General features: G+C 45.3%; 1 protein-coding gene across 6 annotated transcripts; it reads right to left on the bottom strand.

Moving 5' to 3' along the window:
• Positions 1-613: 613 nt before the first annotated feature.
• Positions 614-11,688, bottom strand: TMEM219 (transmembrane protein 219). 6 transcript variants are annotated; one of them, XM_032842539.1, is made up of 6 exons: positions 11,568-11,688; positions 10,322-10,520; positions 10,051-10,240; positions 3,740-3,969; positions 2,152-2,321; positions 614-717 (listed from the first exon to the last, which is right to left on the bottom strand). In XM_032842539.1, exons 2-5 carry the CDS (start codon positions 10,484-10,486, stop codon positions 2,184-2,186), a joined length of 723 nt encoding a protein of 240 aa, XP_032698430.1. In that variant the 5' UTR covers positions 10,487-10,520; positions 11,568-11,688; the 3' UTR covers positions 614-717; positions 2,152-2,183. The 6 variants fall into 6 exon arrangements, with proteins under 6 accessions (XP_032698430.1, XP_032698431.1, XP_032698432.1 ...); XM_032842540.1 differs by having other exon boundaries at positions 10,322-10,523; positions 11,568-11,675; XM_032842541.1 differs by lacking the exon at positions 11,568-11,688 and adding an exon at positions 11,518-11,536.
• Positions 11,689-13,730: the final 2,042 nt, after the last annotated feature.

Here is a 13,730-nt window from a genome sequence, read left to right as displayed (position 1 = left end):
GACAAGTGGCCGTGGAGAGAGCTGCGGCGCATGCGCTCGCCCCGCCTTAGCGCTGAGCCCGAGCTTGTTGCTAGGGGAAGCTTTGAGGGGGCGCGAGGGGAAGGAAAGAAGAAGCCGGGATCTGCGCCTGCGTATAGGGTAGCGGTTGGGAGGGGCAAGGGAAGGAGGCTTGCTGGGCGCGGAAAAGGCGGGAAAATGGACTGCTCTGGCTAGTAACCGTACAGCCAGGACGTGGGCTCCCAAGTTTAAGGAATCTTTGCTGGGAAAACTCAGTCTGTCAAATCTCTTCAGGAAGCAGGCCTTTCACAATTGCATGACCTGCCCAAGGTCACACAGCATTTATGTCATTCCCATAACCATACCCACCTGATTCTCTCAACTAGTTGGAACTATTGATTTTCTTTCATAGAAGAAAACAAGACATAAGGTGGCGCAGCTGCGATTAAAACCAAGTGTTTTCCAAAGGCAAGTCATAACAGAGGATAGAGCTGCAGTAATCCATGCCTTATGCCAGCCTGTATCCCAAACTGAAGACTCAACAAGGAAAAGTCCCCCAAACCTGTCTACCTGAAATTCCCACCTCAACCCAATCCCCAATAAACACCCTGGGCAACACTGGGCAAAAAAAGCCTTTTATTTTCCCCCACATTCCAGCTCTCCATTTTTTGGTAACATCTCTTCCAACTTAGAACAAAGTCTGGAGAAGTTGATTCACACCTGGAGAAAAAGAAGAGTAAAAACAGGGGCAGAGTGGTGCCTGGGAGGCTCAGTTGGTTAAGCATCTGCCTTCAGTTCAGGTCATGATCCTGGAGTCCTGGGATCGAGCCCCCCTGTGGGGCTCCCTGCTCAGTGGGGAGTCTGCTTCTCCCTTTGCCTCTGCTTCTCCCCCTACTCATGTGTGCTCTCCCTCTCTCTCTCTGTCTCACACATAAATAAATAAAAATCTTAAATGAAAAAACAAACAGGACAGATTAGAGGGCTTTTGGGGGAAGCTCTGGGATGGCTGTAAAGAGTGAGGAAGGGGGTGCCTGGGTGGCTCAGGTCATGGTCCCAGGGGTCCTGGGATCGAGTCCCACATCGGGCTCTCTGCTCAGCAGGGAGCCTGCTTCCCCCCGCCACCCCTCTGCCTGCCTCTCTGCCTACTTGTGATCTCTTTCTCTCTATCAAATAAATAAATAAAATCTTAAAAAAAAAAAAAAAAGAGTGAGGAAGGAGCAGAGGAAGTGGTGACTACAGATGGGTACAAGCACTCATCCCAACTGGGTGGGCCCCTTCAGATCCCCAGGATCTGCTAGGAGCCAGAAAGCCTTCATTTCCCAGTCCACTCAGATCTAAGAAAAGCTATGAGGGTTCCACTATCTCCTATCCCAAGTAGGTGGAGCCTAGCCCTGAGCAAAATTAGCAATGTGGATCTTGAGCGTCCAGTTTCTCTGGCCAGAGCCTTTCCCTGGGCTTGGGCTGTTTCTGCTTCTCCTGTGGCTATCTCCTAGGGTATAGCAGCTAGTTATTGAAGCTGAGAACAGTTTAAGAGCTGGATGCACAACAGATAACTCTCAAATTATATAACCTCCACCTGACAGAGTGAGACTTTTGTATAGAAATATTCTTTCCTTAATGAGCAGACACACGGACTAGTTAGCCAAAATGTTCCCCACCCACTGCTACCTTTGTTAGCTGTGTTCCTCCAAAGACTGTTAGCAAACTCAACTTTTTCTAGATGCAATGAAGGCTGATGGAAAAGAGAAAGTGTATGTAAAACGCTTCGGCACTTACTTTGTGCCTAGTAGATGGGCATCATCAATCCTTTTGTGCTGTTCAAGGTGAGTTTTACAAAATTTGCATCATAAAACTGGGTATCAGGATTCCAGGACAAAAGCAAAATAAACAGAATTCATATCCAGGATGCATCATCAGATCCATCCTGTTAACTCACCACTGTTGCCAGAAAGCTTGGATATTAACTACAGCTATGGATGAATCTCAAAATCAGAATGTTAACCAAAAGAAGGCGGTCACAAAAGAATATGAGTCCATCTACATGAAGTTCAAAAATAAGTAAAACCATTTTGTTTATGAATGACCCTATCTCAGTTATATTTGCCACGTCCACCCCATCCACTACTCCCACAGGACTGGGGCAAAGAACCTTACCTGAGAACAAGATGGGAACTAGGCCAGCGCCCTCAGAGCCGGGTTCTAGACCAGTGGGACTCCCGGCGTGGGTGGAAGCACACAGCAGTGAGACAGCAGAGAAGGCCACAGAAGAGAAGCAGGAAGGAGCCCAAAACAAGCAGTCTGGAGCCACACAGAGCCAGCTCCTCCTAAGGACGGGCAAAGGGAAAGAAGGAATGAATGAGAGGGAGGAAGGGTGGAGAATCTTCTCCTGGGAAGATATTTTATCCCCGGGGCCAAGAGATATAGAGAGAAGCCCCTGTGGGGGGAGAGGGCTCTCTATATCCAAGGAACAACCAAATGGAAAATGTAATTTCCATACAAGCTAATTGTCTCAATGGTCTATGAACTGCTTTCTCACCCAACCATCGAAGCGAGCCCCTCTAATGTGTCCATGAGATAGGAAAGTTCACTACTGCCATTTTAAATATGCTTGAGCAGGGCCAGGTCTGGAAACCAGTATTTTCTCTGGTTTAAGCTCCTGAGTGGTGTTCCTCACTGGGGTCTTTGCACATGTGAGGGAAAAGCACGCAGCAGCCTCCTAACTGGTCTATCTCCTCTGCTCAGTCGGTCCCTCTCAACCAGCATCAGTGGCCCCATGGCCTGCAGTATTAAGTCATAGTGTTTTAGCCTCAAGTTACAGAGCCTCACAATAAGGCCCCTGCCTCTCTCCCGTCTCTTCCCCTCAGTCTTTCCTAAGCCCCTCCTCATGGAGTGCCCTCGAAGGCCAGACACTTTTCAATCTCTAGGTCTGTGCTCGTGCTGGTCCTTTGGCCTGGAATTTATGTCCCTTCTCCAGAATCCCCTCTATTGCATTCTCTGCCCACATCTTCCTCCTCCTCCAGGGTCACCCTGAAAGGGCAGACAAAGCCTGGGACTGCAGTCAGAAGGCACAGGTTGTAATCCTGGGTCTGCCACTTAACCAGCTATGTGGCCTTGGGCAATTCACTCCCTCTCTCTAAGCCTGTTTCCTCATCTGTAAAATGGGATAATAACAGCTACCTCAAAAGGCTGTTTTAAGATCAAATGAGATAATGAACCTGAAAGCACTTTGTACATTATAAACTACTGTACACAATTCTCTTTCTTAAATGCCACCTTCTCTGTGAAGCACTCTCCATAAATGTTCAAGATAGGGTTAATTGCTCCTTACTCTGTGTTTGAATAACATCTCTATGATAGCGATTAGCCCATTCAGCCTCTCATTGCAGCTTCTGCATTCCTTTAATGTGGAGATCATATTTTATTCTGTTTAAAGACAATCGTTAATAGTAATAGCTCTCACTCATCCACTCTCTGTTAGGTAGCAGGCGTTGTACTGGGCACCTGACATTCATTCTCATTCATCTTTATTTGTTGGCATCAGGAGATAGTATCATGTTTTCCATTTTACAGAGGAGGAAGCTGAGGCTCAGAGAGGCTCAGATGCTCGCTCAAGGTCACACAGCCTCTGGGGCAAAATGACAGAGCCTGTGCCTTTTCTGTTAGGTAAAACTGCCCCCAGTGGCCTTCAAGGCAGAGCGTTCAGCTGGCAGTGTATGAAATCCCAAAAACCTGAGGCTCTTACCGAGGTGAGCAGCTTGGTGAGCACAAGGCCTTCGTGGCTCCAGACGCTGACACACTCCTCAGTCGTCCTAAGACTCAAGGTGGCATTTCCTGTTCCCTCCTCTGAGCAGGAGAGGGGTGGCTGGCTGGAGGGCAGGATTTCTGAAGCAGCACTAAAATACAGGCACGTTCCTGGGGTCCTTTCTGTGGTCACTCTGGCAGTAATGAGGACCCGCTCTTCTGCAGAAGATCCTGTGAGAGGCACAGGAGAGGCAGTGGAAGAAGTTGGAGGGCAGGGTGGAAGCCATTTATCTTCAGACTTCCATTCATTTCTAAGGCTTCCTTCAGTACCAGCTGTTTTGGCATTCAATAAGTACTCTGTACACTATCACTGTGTCAATAAGAAATAACAATAACTATGTATCCGCATAAACAAAAAATTAACTTTGCTTACAATCAATAAAACAATCATGCCAATGCTCACAAAGTTGCAGTGAAACTGGGGCAGATACACATTGCCAATGTCAGTCTATATAAAGGAGTCTGTCCCTTTTAAGAAAGCAGTTTCCTAGTAGGTACCAAAATCCATGAAAAGGTTCACATCCCATTTCAAATTAGCTGGGAAAGGATGGTCTATTTAGTCAATGCCCTTGGGACAATTTCCATTTGGGGGAAAAAAAAAGTCAGACTCATCTCACACTATAAAATAAAGTCCAGATGTGCTAGAGACCTATACAAACAAATTAAACAAAACAAAACCCAAAGAAAATTCAGAAGAATATTTTCTAAGTTTATAGTGGGGAAGGCCTTCCTAAAAAAGACACAAGAACTACAAGCCTGAGTAAAGAATGAGAGCAATAAACTTAACCTTGTAACAGTTGAAGGCTTCTCAAAGATGAAAGGTAATTAAAAAAAAAAAAAAAGTAACAGAATGGATAAAAATACCTATCCATTTTTGGTAAAGATTTATTTATTGGGGGGCGCCTGGGTGGCTCAGTGGGTTAAGCCTCTGCCTTCAGCTCGGGTCATGATTTCGGAGTCCTGGGATTGAGCCCCACATTGGGCTCTCTGCTCAGTGGGGAGCCTGCTTCCCCACCACCTCCACCGCCTCTGCCAGCCTCTCTGCCTACTTGTGATCTCTGTCAAATAAATAAATAAAATCTTAAAAAAAAAAAAAAGATTTATTTACTGGGGCGGGGGGACAGCAGGAGAAACTCTTCAAGCAGACTACCCTCTGAGCAAGGAGCCCATGGGACTTGATCTCATAACCCATGAGATCCTTACCTGAGCTAAAACCAAGAGCTAAATGCTTGACAGACTGAGCCACCCAGGTGCCCCAAAATGCCTATATTTAATTGGTAAAAAGGTTTACAATCCAGAATATATAAGGATCTTCTAAAAATCAAAAACATAAAGACAAGCAACTTAAAAGACAAATGAGCAAAGGATACGAATAGAAAATTCATGGAGGCATGAAAATGGCCAATAAACCTACAAGATAGTCAACCTCACTAACAATCAGAAGAAAGTAAATGAAAACAATCAGGCAATTTCTTTGCTCATTAAATTGGTAAAAATTAAAAAGACTGATAATAACAAGAGTTGCTGGGGCACCTGGGTGGCTCAGTCATGGTCCCAGGATCCTGGGATCGAGCCCCGCATCAGGCTCCCTTGCTTAGTGAGGAGCCTGCTTCTTCCTCTGCCTGTTTCTCCCTTTGCTTGTGCTCTCTCTCTGTCAAATAAATAAATAAAATATTTAAAAATAAATAAGTAAAAAATAATGAGTTACTGAAGATGTAAGGAAATGGGCACTCTCAGTGAGTGACACCTTTTAGAAGATGATGTGGCTGTATCTATCACAATTTTAAATGGGTACAGACTGTGCCTGAGAGGATGCCCATCAAACTGTTGACACTGGGGGCACCCGGGAGGCTCAGCCATTAGGCCGCTGCCTTTGGCTCAGGTCATGATCCCAGGGTCGTGGGATCGAGCCCCGCATTGGGCTCCTTGCTCGGCAGGGAACCTGCTTCTCCCTCTCCCACTTCCCCTGCTAGTGTTCCCTCTCTCGCTGTTCACTGTCTCTCTCTGTCAAATAAATAAAATCTTAAAAAAAACAAAACAAAACTGTGGACACTGCAGGAGAGGTGAGACAGATTTTTACGTACGCTTTTTATAATTCTTTGTGGTCCGAATCCAAAACAAAACAAATCTGTCTATTAAAAAAAGGTCCAGGGATGCCTGGGTGGCTCAGTTGGTTGAACAACTGCCTTCGGCCCAGGTCATGATCCCGGAGTCCCAGGATCGAGTCCCGCATCGGGCTCCCAGCTCCACGGGGAGTCTGCTTCTCTCTCTGCCCTTCTCCTCACTCATGTTCTCTCTCACTGTCTCTCTCTCAAATAAATAAATAAAATCTTTAAAAAAAAAAAAAAAAAAAAAGGTCCATACCCTTTGACTCAGTAATGACATTTATAGAAATTCATTGTAAGGAAAGGATTCAAAAGAAAGATGCCATGTATACCAAGATGTTTATTGTGTTACACACACACACACACACACACACATAAAACAGGAAGCGATAAGCTGTTTAACACTAGGAAAAGAGTTACAAATGATGGCCCAACCACTTAATGGATCTTTACAGGTCCATTGGTGTATATCCATTAAAATAATAATGTCCAGACCAGGCAGAAACTAAAAAAATGATGTCATAAGTGAAAAAAGAGAAATACAAACCACTGTGTATGTATGTGTGTGTATATATTGCATGTGTATATATACATCATAATGACTATAAGAAATATACATGCAAACTTTCTAAGAGAACCATCCCCTGTTTCTCTACATTCCCCAGATCGAATCATCCACCAAGTCCTGTCCACCCACTGTCAATGTCTCTCTCGGATCAGTCCCCTTCTTTCACGGCATTGTCTTAGCTTGGGTGTCCTCATCATCTTTCTATTGTAACCACCTCCTACCCGGTCTTCCTGCCATTGGACACACTTCTACCAGGCAGTCAGCCAACAGAGTGTGATCTTTTTCAAAGAACAGCAACAAACTCATTCTATTTTCCTGACAAAAATATTGAGTTTGCCCAGTGCACTAGATAAAGTTCAACTACCTGGGCTTGGCACATGAGACCCTCCAGAGGATTCTGTCTGCTTCCTCAAATACATCTCTTGCCACTCATTCAACACTCCTTCCCCTGCAGCACTCAAACTGAACCCCTTGGAGTTCTCAAACATGCTATTATGGTCCCGGTCAGTATGCCTTTGTATATGCTTGGAAGAGCACACTCCTAACTCTCCCTCAAGCCTTGGCTCCAGCACTGAATCCTTGGAAAAGCCTCTTCGCTAACCCTGTGTGACAGACTCCTGAGTATTCCCACTGTAACCTGTGTGCTCCTTCACACGTTTAAAGGTATTTGCTTCTGGTCATATCTGTATCCTTGCTAGACTTTGTAAGCAGCTCGAGGCCAAGGCCCATGTCTTACATGTCTCTATATTTCCCATGCTTGGTACATAGTAGGTGCTCAATAATTATTGCTTAGATGATGCAGTCGTATTTTTATTCTGTTTCTAACCATTATAAAAAGAACAAGGCTTGTCTGCAGAAGCAGAACTTGAGAAGCTGATCCTAAAATCCACATGGTAATTAAAGGGATCTAGAATAAGCAAAAGAATTTTTAAAAAGGAGAACAAAGTTGGAAGACTCACATTTTCTGATTTGAAACTTAATACAAAGCTGCGGTAATTAAGAGTATGGAGCTACCATAAGGACAGACACATAAATCAGTGGAACAGAACTGAGAATCCAGAAATAAACCTATATATACATCCATGGTCAACTGATTTTCAGTAACGGTGCCAAGACTATTCAAAGGAAAGAACTGTCTTTTCAACAAAACATGCTGGGACAACTGGAGAGACACTTGCAAAAGAACAAAGCTGAACCCCATCCTCACACCATTCACAAAAGTTAACTCAAAATGGATCCTACAGCTAAATGTAAGAGTTAAAACTATAAAACTTTAATAGAAAAGATAGGGGTAAATCTTCGTGAGGTTGAGTTAGGCAAAGCTCTGCTTAACCAAGACACTAAAAGCACAAGCAACTAAAAAAAAAAATACTTTGGGGCGCCTGGGTGGCGAGTTGGTTAAGTGTCTGCCTTTGGAAAAGGTCATGATCCCCAAATCCTGGGATCCAGCCCCACATTGGGCACGCTGCTCAGCAGGGAGTCTGCTTCTCCCTCTTTCTGCCCCCTGCCTCCCCCTGCTTGTACTCTCTTTCTTTCTTGCTCTCAAAAAACATCTTAAAAAAAAAAAAAAGAACACCATCAACAAAGTGATAAGATAACCCAGAGAATGGGAGAAAATATGTGCAAATCATACATCAGATAAGAGACTCGTATCTAGGGGCGCCTGGGTGGCTCAGTAGGTTAAAGTCTCTGCCTTTGACTCAGGTCATGGTCCCAGGGTCCTGGGATGGCGCCCCTCATTGGGCTCTCTGTTCAGCGGGGAGCCTGCTTTCCCCTCTCTCTTTGCCTCCCTCTCTGCCTACTTGTGATCTCTGTCTGTCAAATAAACACATAGTATCTTAAAAAAAAAAAAGAGACTTGTGTCTAGGAAAACAAACAACTCTTACAACTCAATAATTAAAAGGCAAATTATCCAAATTTTTTTAAAAGGCAAAACTCTGAATATACATTTCTTCAAAGAGGATAGACAAATGACCAAGAAGCCATAAAAAAATGCTCAGTATCATTAGCCATGCCACAGTGAGATACTACTTCCCAATGACTAGGATGGCTAGAATTTAAAAAAAAGATAATAAGTGTTGGTAAGGACATGGAGAAACTGGAATTCACCCACTGCTGGGGGAAACACAAAATGGTACAGCCACCTTGGAAAACAGTCTGGCAGCTCCTCAAAAGATTAAACACGGAGTTATAATATGACCCAGGAATTCCACTTCTTGGTATTTTATTTCCCCCAAGAGAAATGAAAATGTACGATCACACAGAATCTTGTATGCGAATGTTGACAGCAGCATTGTTTATAATAGTAAAAATAGTAAATAGTAATAGTAATAATATAGTAAATGTAATAATATAGTAAAATAGTAATAGTAAAAATAGTAAAAAATCAAAAAGTAAAAACAATTCAAATGTCAAACAACTGATGAATGGATAAATAAGATGTGGAATATCCATACAATGGATGTTATTCAGCAACAGAAACACAGAATACGGATGCGTGCTATGACATGGATTGTACCCTGGAAACATACTGATGGAAAGAAGCCAGTCACAAAACAGCACACATTGTATGAAATGTTCCGAATGAGCAAATCCACAGAAAAAGAAAAGTTAGTAGTTGCCTGGGTCTGGGAAGCTAGGAGGAAAAGGGGAGCAACTGCTAACGGGTACAGGATCTCTTTTCAGGGAATGAAATGCTCTAAAATTGATTGTGGTGGTAGTTGCACACTTCTGGGACAATACGAAAAGCCATTGAATCGTACCTTTTAAATGTGTGAATTTTATGTTATATGATCCTATTTCAATACAGCTGACGTACATATATTTATAAAATAAAAAGAACAGGAAAAAGTATCTCAAGTCTGTATGTATCAGACACCTTCCTTTACTCTCTTTGACCACACAGATGTACACCTGGACATTAGAGACCTTCCCCTGCATGGCCCCCCCCCAAAATTCACAAGAGAATCTTAGAATGATAGCATCAGAAGACAGAGAGTTCCACCTTTCTCTCCTCCCTTTTCATCTCTCTGATTTCAGACAAGGAACCTGAGGCCAAATCTCACACAGGATCAATGGCATCCACTGACACTACCTTTCTCCCATCATTTTCCCAGAAGACTCTAAGCTCTGTGGGAATGGATGATGTCTAATTTTTTCTGTATCCTCCATCCTCCATAGCACACACAGCTGTGCTAAGAAGAGAGCAGGCACTCAATGCACTTGGTTAATTGAACAGGACATGCTTCTTGAACATCCCTGAGGAAAAAGAAGGTGCCTCTAAGAGGAGTAAGCAAGAGGGATAAAGAAGGAAGAGAAAGAACATTAGGTCAAATCTACCCCGTCGCATCACACCTCCAAGGATAGACTCAAAGAACCTCAGAGCTGGAAGGGAAAAGAGAAAACACCTACAGGGAACCCAAAGAGTATCACTGTAGTTACTGAAAGAATGTAGCCCTTACTACAGCAGAAGTGACTAAGGCCTTGGGATATGCCCAAGGTCACCAGGCTGGAGAAGTCAGAGACAGAACCCACCCCTAAGTGTTCTGATGCCCAACCCACAGTCCTCTTTGATCTCACCTTTCAATCCCATGTGACTACCCTGGACCATAGTTTGGAATGTCTGTGTCTTGTTCCTGTCTGGACCATCTCCGAAGTTCAAGGTGGTCAGTAAGCCCACGACCTGAGGCCCATGCCACTTCCCTGTGACTGTCCCATTCACGGGACACAGGGTCAGCTGGCCAAAAGATCTCAAAAAAGAGACCCAGTCCTGTGTGCAAAAGAAAGGTAGGAGAGAGGTGAGAGATTAGCAGCACAAGCAAGGATGTGTGAAAAGGATGAAGGTACTCACCTGAGGGATGTCAGGGCTGCGCAAGCCAGTGCTGTGGGTGAGGAGGAAGCCACCAAGGCCCAGGCCTGACAGGCCAAGAAGCAGCAGGATCAAAGTGGCACAGACCAGAGGTGGGTGGTGGGCCAGACAGAGATGCAGGTTGTGCCCTGCCTGGCAGCTGCCCATGGGGAGGAGAAGGGTCCGGGCCTCCACGGAGAGCCTGCTGGAGGATAGGAGGGGAGAACTGGACAAGAGCCTGCCAGTCAGAAGGCACTTACCCATTTTATTCAAAGGGAAACTAAAACACTGAAAAGACAAGGTGCTTGCCCAAGGCCACACGGCCAGTTAGTGGCAGAGCCAGGACAAGAGTCTAGGGCTCTCAACTCCAAGTGTTCACCCCTCTGCATCGCTAAATAAATGTTTGCTGTATCTGATTTCTGAAGTAATCAAGGCAGAAGCAAAGCAGAGCACGCTGTGTTGGAAAGAGGAACCCAAAAGGAGAATTCTCAAGGGGAGAAATTCAGGAAGCAGCTGTTGTGGGGATAAGGTTTGGCTGAGGAACTGTTCCATCCAACAGCCCAGACAAAGGAAGTGTCTGATGAAAAGAAACTTCACTGGGGAGCAAAAACGGTTCTGTCTGTATCCTCCTCCGCCACTCACTGGCTATGCGAGAAAAATGAGTTAACCTTTGTGACTTTAGGGATCTGTGAAAGAACAGCAAATAATAAGGACTAAATGTGACAGATAAAGCAGTTTTGCATAGTACTCGGCCTTGCAGGAACTCAATAATGTCCATTTCCTTTCTATTTCACTGTGTCATACTGAACTTTAAAACTAGGCCAAGCAAGGCAAAAAATACTTAGTGGAAACTGAGATTCGGGGACTTTCACAGAGGAGTGGCAGGCAGGGCCAAGCTCTGAAACCCGTCTTCTGCTTCCAGGTAGAGTGCCCTTTCCCAGGCGGGAAGCGACAGGCTGATGAAAAGGAACCCCTGGAAGATGGGATAAACATATGGGGTGGATGGGCAGAAGGAGGGCTGCAGGAAAATGCAGGTGTCACAAATGCCCAGTCCCTGCCCTGCCTCCCGTCCCGGCACATCTGGAAAGGGGGAGAAAGCACGAAGGCGGAGGGCAGAGCCTGAGTTCAGCCGCAGGTGGTGCCCCTGGGCCTCCCCTCCCCCCCGCAAAGCCCCTCCTGCAGGAACTCAACACCCGCACCATCCCTTCCCGGTCCTGCGGCGTCGGATCCGCCTGCCGCTCCCTCTCACCGCTCGGAGCCGGGCGGAGGCCGGCGCCCCCCGCGACGTCACGCGTGGAGCAGCGAGGGGCGGGGTCCGTGCTCCCCCCACCCACCGTGGGGATTCGCATGCGCGCTGTCCACGCGGGCAGCAGCCCGGCCCCTCCCAGGCTGGGTGGGGGCGTACCAAGAAGGAACCAGTGAAGGGGCAACGGAGAAGAACGTACTCCGCGGTAGGTGAGTAAAAGGGAGAGAAGGCAAAGGAGCTGATTGTGAGGACGTTGTTAGAACTGTAAAGCCTCACTCCGGAGACGCTGTGGGGCATTTGAACGAGAATCGCGTAGCAGGCATTTTTCTGTTGCCCGTCCCCCTCCCGCGCCAATCGCACAGCCCAGCCGCGCCCAGGTTCCGGGTATGAATTTGGGGTCTGCCCGGCTGGGGAAGCGGGGTGGGGCGAAATTCCAGCCCCGAGATTCTGGCCTTGCAGACAGTTCGGGCTGCGCTTTTCTCTGCAGGCCCAATGTCTGCACCTCACGTTTGGTCCCCTGGTTTTAGTGAGTCCTTAATGCTTAGGATCCTACAGCTGCCAGACTGCTCAATAGAGGCTATCTCATTTCATTTCTGCCCAGATTTTAGAGATGAGAACACCAAAGTCCACCTTACCTGAACAGCAGGACGCATGGAGGAGCCAGGAACCCGGGGTTCAAATCCTAACTTTGTACCTATCTCTGCACAAGTCATGACCATGCTCTTTTGGGGAGCTGAGTTTGGTGAAGGGGTTCAACCCACCTACCTCACTGGTTGGATGGGAAGCTTAAGAGACCAAGTGTGGGAAAACATGGGCCCAGTGTGCACTGAGCACTGAACCGCGCTGGGCAAATGCTCTTTCAAACAAAATCTTGGTATTCAACTCTAGCGAGTTGCTAAGACAGAGACCTGGTCACTCGTGTTCCACCCGCTTCCCAAAACCCTTTCCCATACGGTAAAATAAGATTCAACAAGGGTGCCAGGACCATTCCATGAGGTAAATCTAGTCTTTTCAACACACGGTATTGGGAACTGGATATTCACATGTGAAAGAATGAAGTTAAACTGTTACTTTACACCACTTACAAAAGTTAATTCATAATGCACCAAAGATCTACATGTAAGATCTGGAAGTATAAAACTCTTAGAAGAAAACAGGAAAGCTTCATGACATTGGATTTGGTAATGATTTCTTGGGTATGACACCCAAAGCACAGACAGAAGAAAAAAAAAAAAGGTAAGTGGACTACATCAAAATTTAAAATTTCTGTGCATTAAAGGACACAACGGAATGAAAAGGCAACCCACGAAATGGGAGGAAATATTTGCAAAGCATGTATCTGCTAAAGAGTAAATGATACATAGAATATATAAAAAATTCTTAACAGTGCAACACAACAACAAAAATCCTGGTTAAAAAGTAGGAAAAGGACTTGAAGATATTTCTCCAAAGGCCGATAGGCATAGGAAGAGAAACTCAACATTATCATTAGGGAAATGCAAATGAAAACCACAATTAGATACATCTCACAGCTATTGGGTGGCTACTGTTAAAAAAAAAAAAAAAAAGAAAGAAAGAAAAGAAGTGTTAACAAGGCTGTGGAGGAATTAGAACCCTTTTGCTCTGTGAGTGGGAATTTAAAATGGTACAAGTGGGGCGCCTGGGTGGCTCAGTCCTTAAGCATCGTGCCTTCAGCTCAGGTCATGATCCCAGGGACCTGGGATCCAACCCCCAGATGGGGCTCCCTGCTCTGTGGGAAGCCTGCTTTTCCCTCTCCCACTCCCCCTGCTTGTGTTCTCTCTCTTGCTGTGTCACTCTCTGTCAAATAAATAAAATCTTTACAAAATTTTTTTAATTAAAAAAATGGTACAACTACTAGGGAAAACAGAATGGTGGCTCTTCAAAAAATTAAAAGTAGAATTATGAGGGGCACCTGCCTGGCTCAGTCAGTGGAGTGTGTGACTCTTGGTCTTGGGGTTGTGAGTTTGAGTCCCACATTGGGTGTAGAGATTACTTAAAAAAACATTTAAAAAAATAGAATTACCATACTATCCAGCAATTCCACTTTGGGTATATACCCCAAAGAACTGAAAGCAAAATCTCTAAAAAATATTTGTATACCCATGTTCATAGCAGCATTCTTCACAAGAGCTAAAAGGTGGAAGC

Source organism: Lontra canadensis, unplaced genomic scaffold (assembly GCF_010015895.1).
Source record: "Lontra canadensis isolate GAN:19392208 unplaced genomic scaffold, GSC_riverotter_1.0 scaffold132, whole genome shotgun sequence".
Classification (NCBI taxonomy): domain Eukaryota; kingdom Metazoa; phylum Chordata; class Mammalia; order Carnivora; family Mustelidae; genus Lontra; species Lontra canadensis.
The sequence above is the reverse complement of the archived record's forward strand: the minus strand, read 5'-3'. Positions and strand labels throughout refer to the sequence as shown.

What these genes read in the sequence shown, in the direction of transcription:
- TMEM219 (XM_032842538.1), bottom strand. Translation starts at nt 10,582, where the DNA reads ATGGGTAAGTGCCTTCTGACTGGCAGGCTCTTGTCCAGTTCTCCCCTC. An exon ending in GCAGCCCTGACATCCCTCAG is followed by an intron (nt 10,241 to 10,321) that starts GTGAGTACCTTC and finishes TTTTGCACACAG; the next exon opens with GACTGGGTCTCTTTTTTGAG. An exon ending in TCACCAAGCTGCTCACCTCG is followed by an intron (nt 2,322 to 3,739) that starts GTAAGAGCCTCA and finishes GCCCGTCCTTAG; the next exon opens with GAGGAGCTGGCTCTGTGTGG.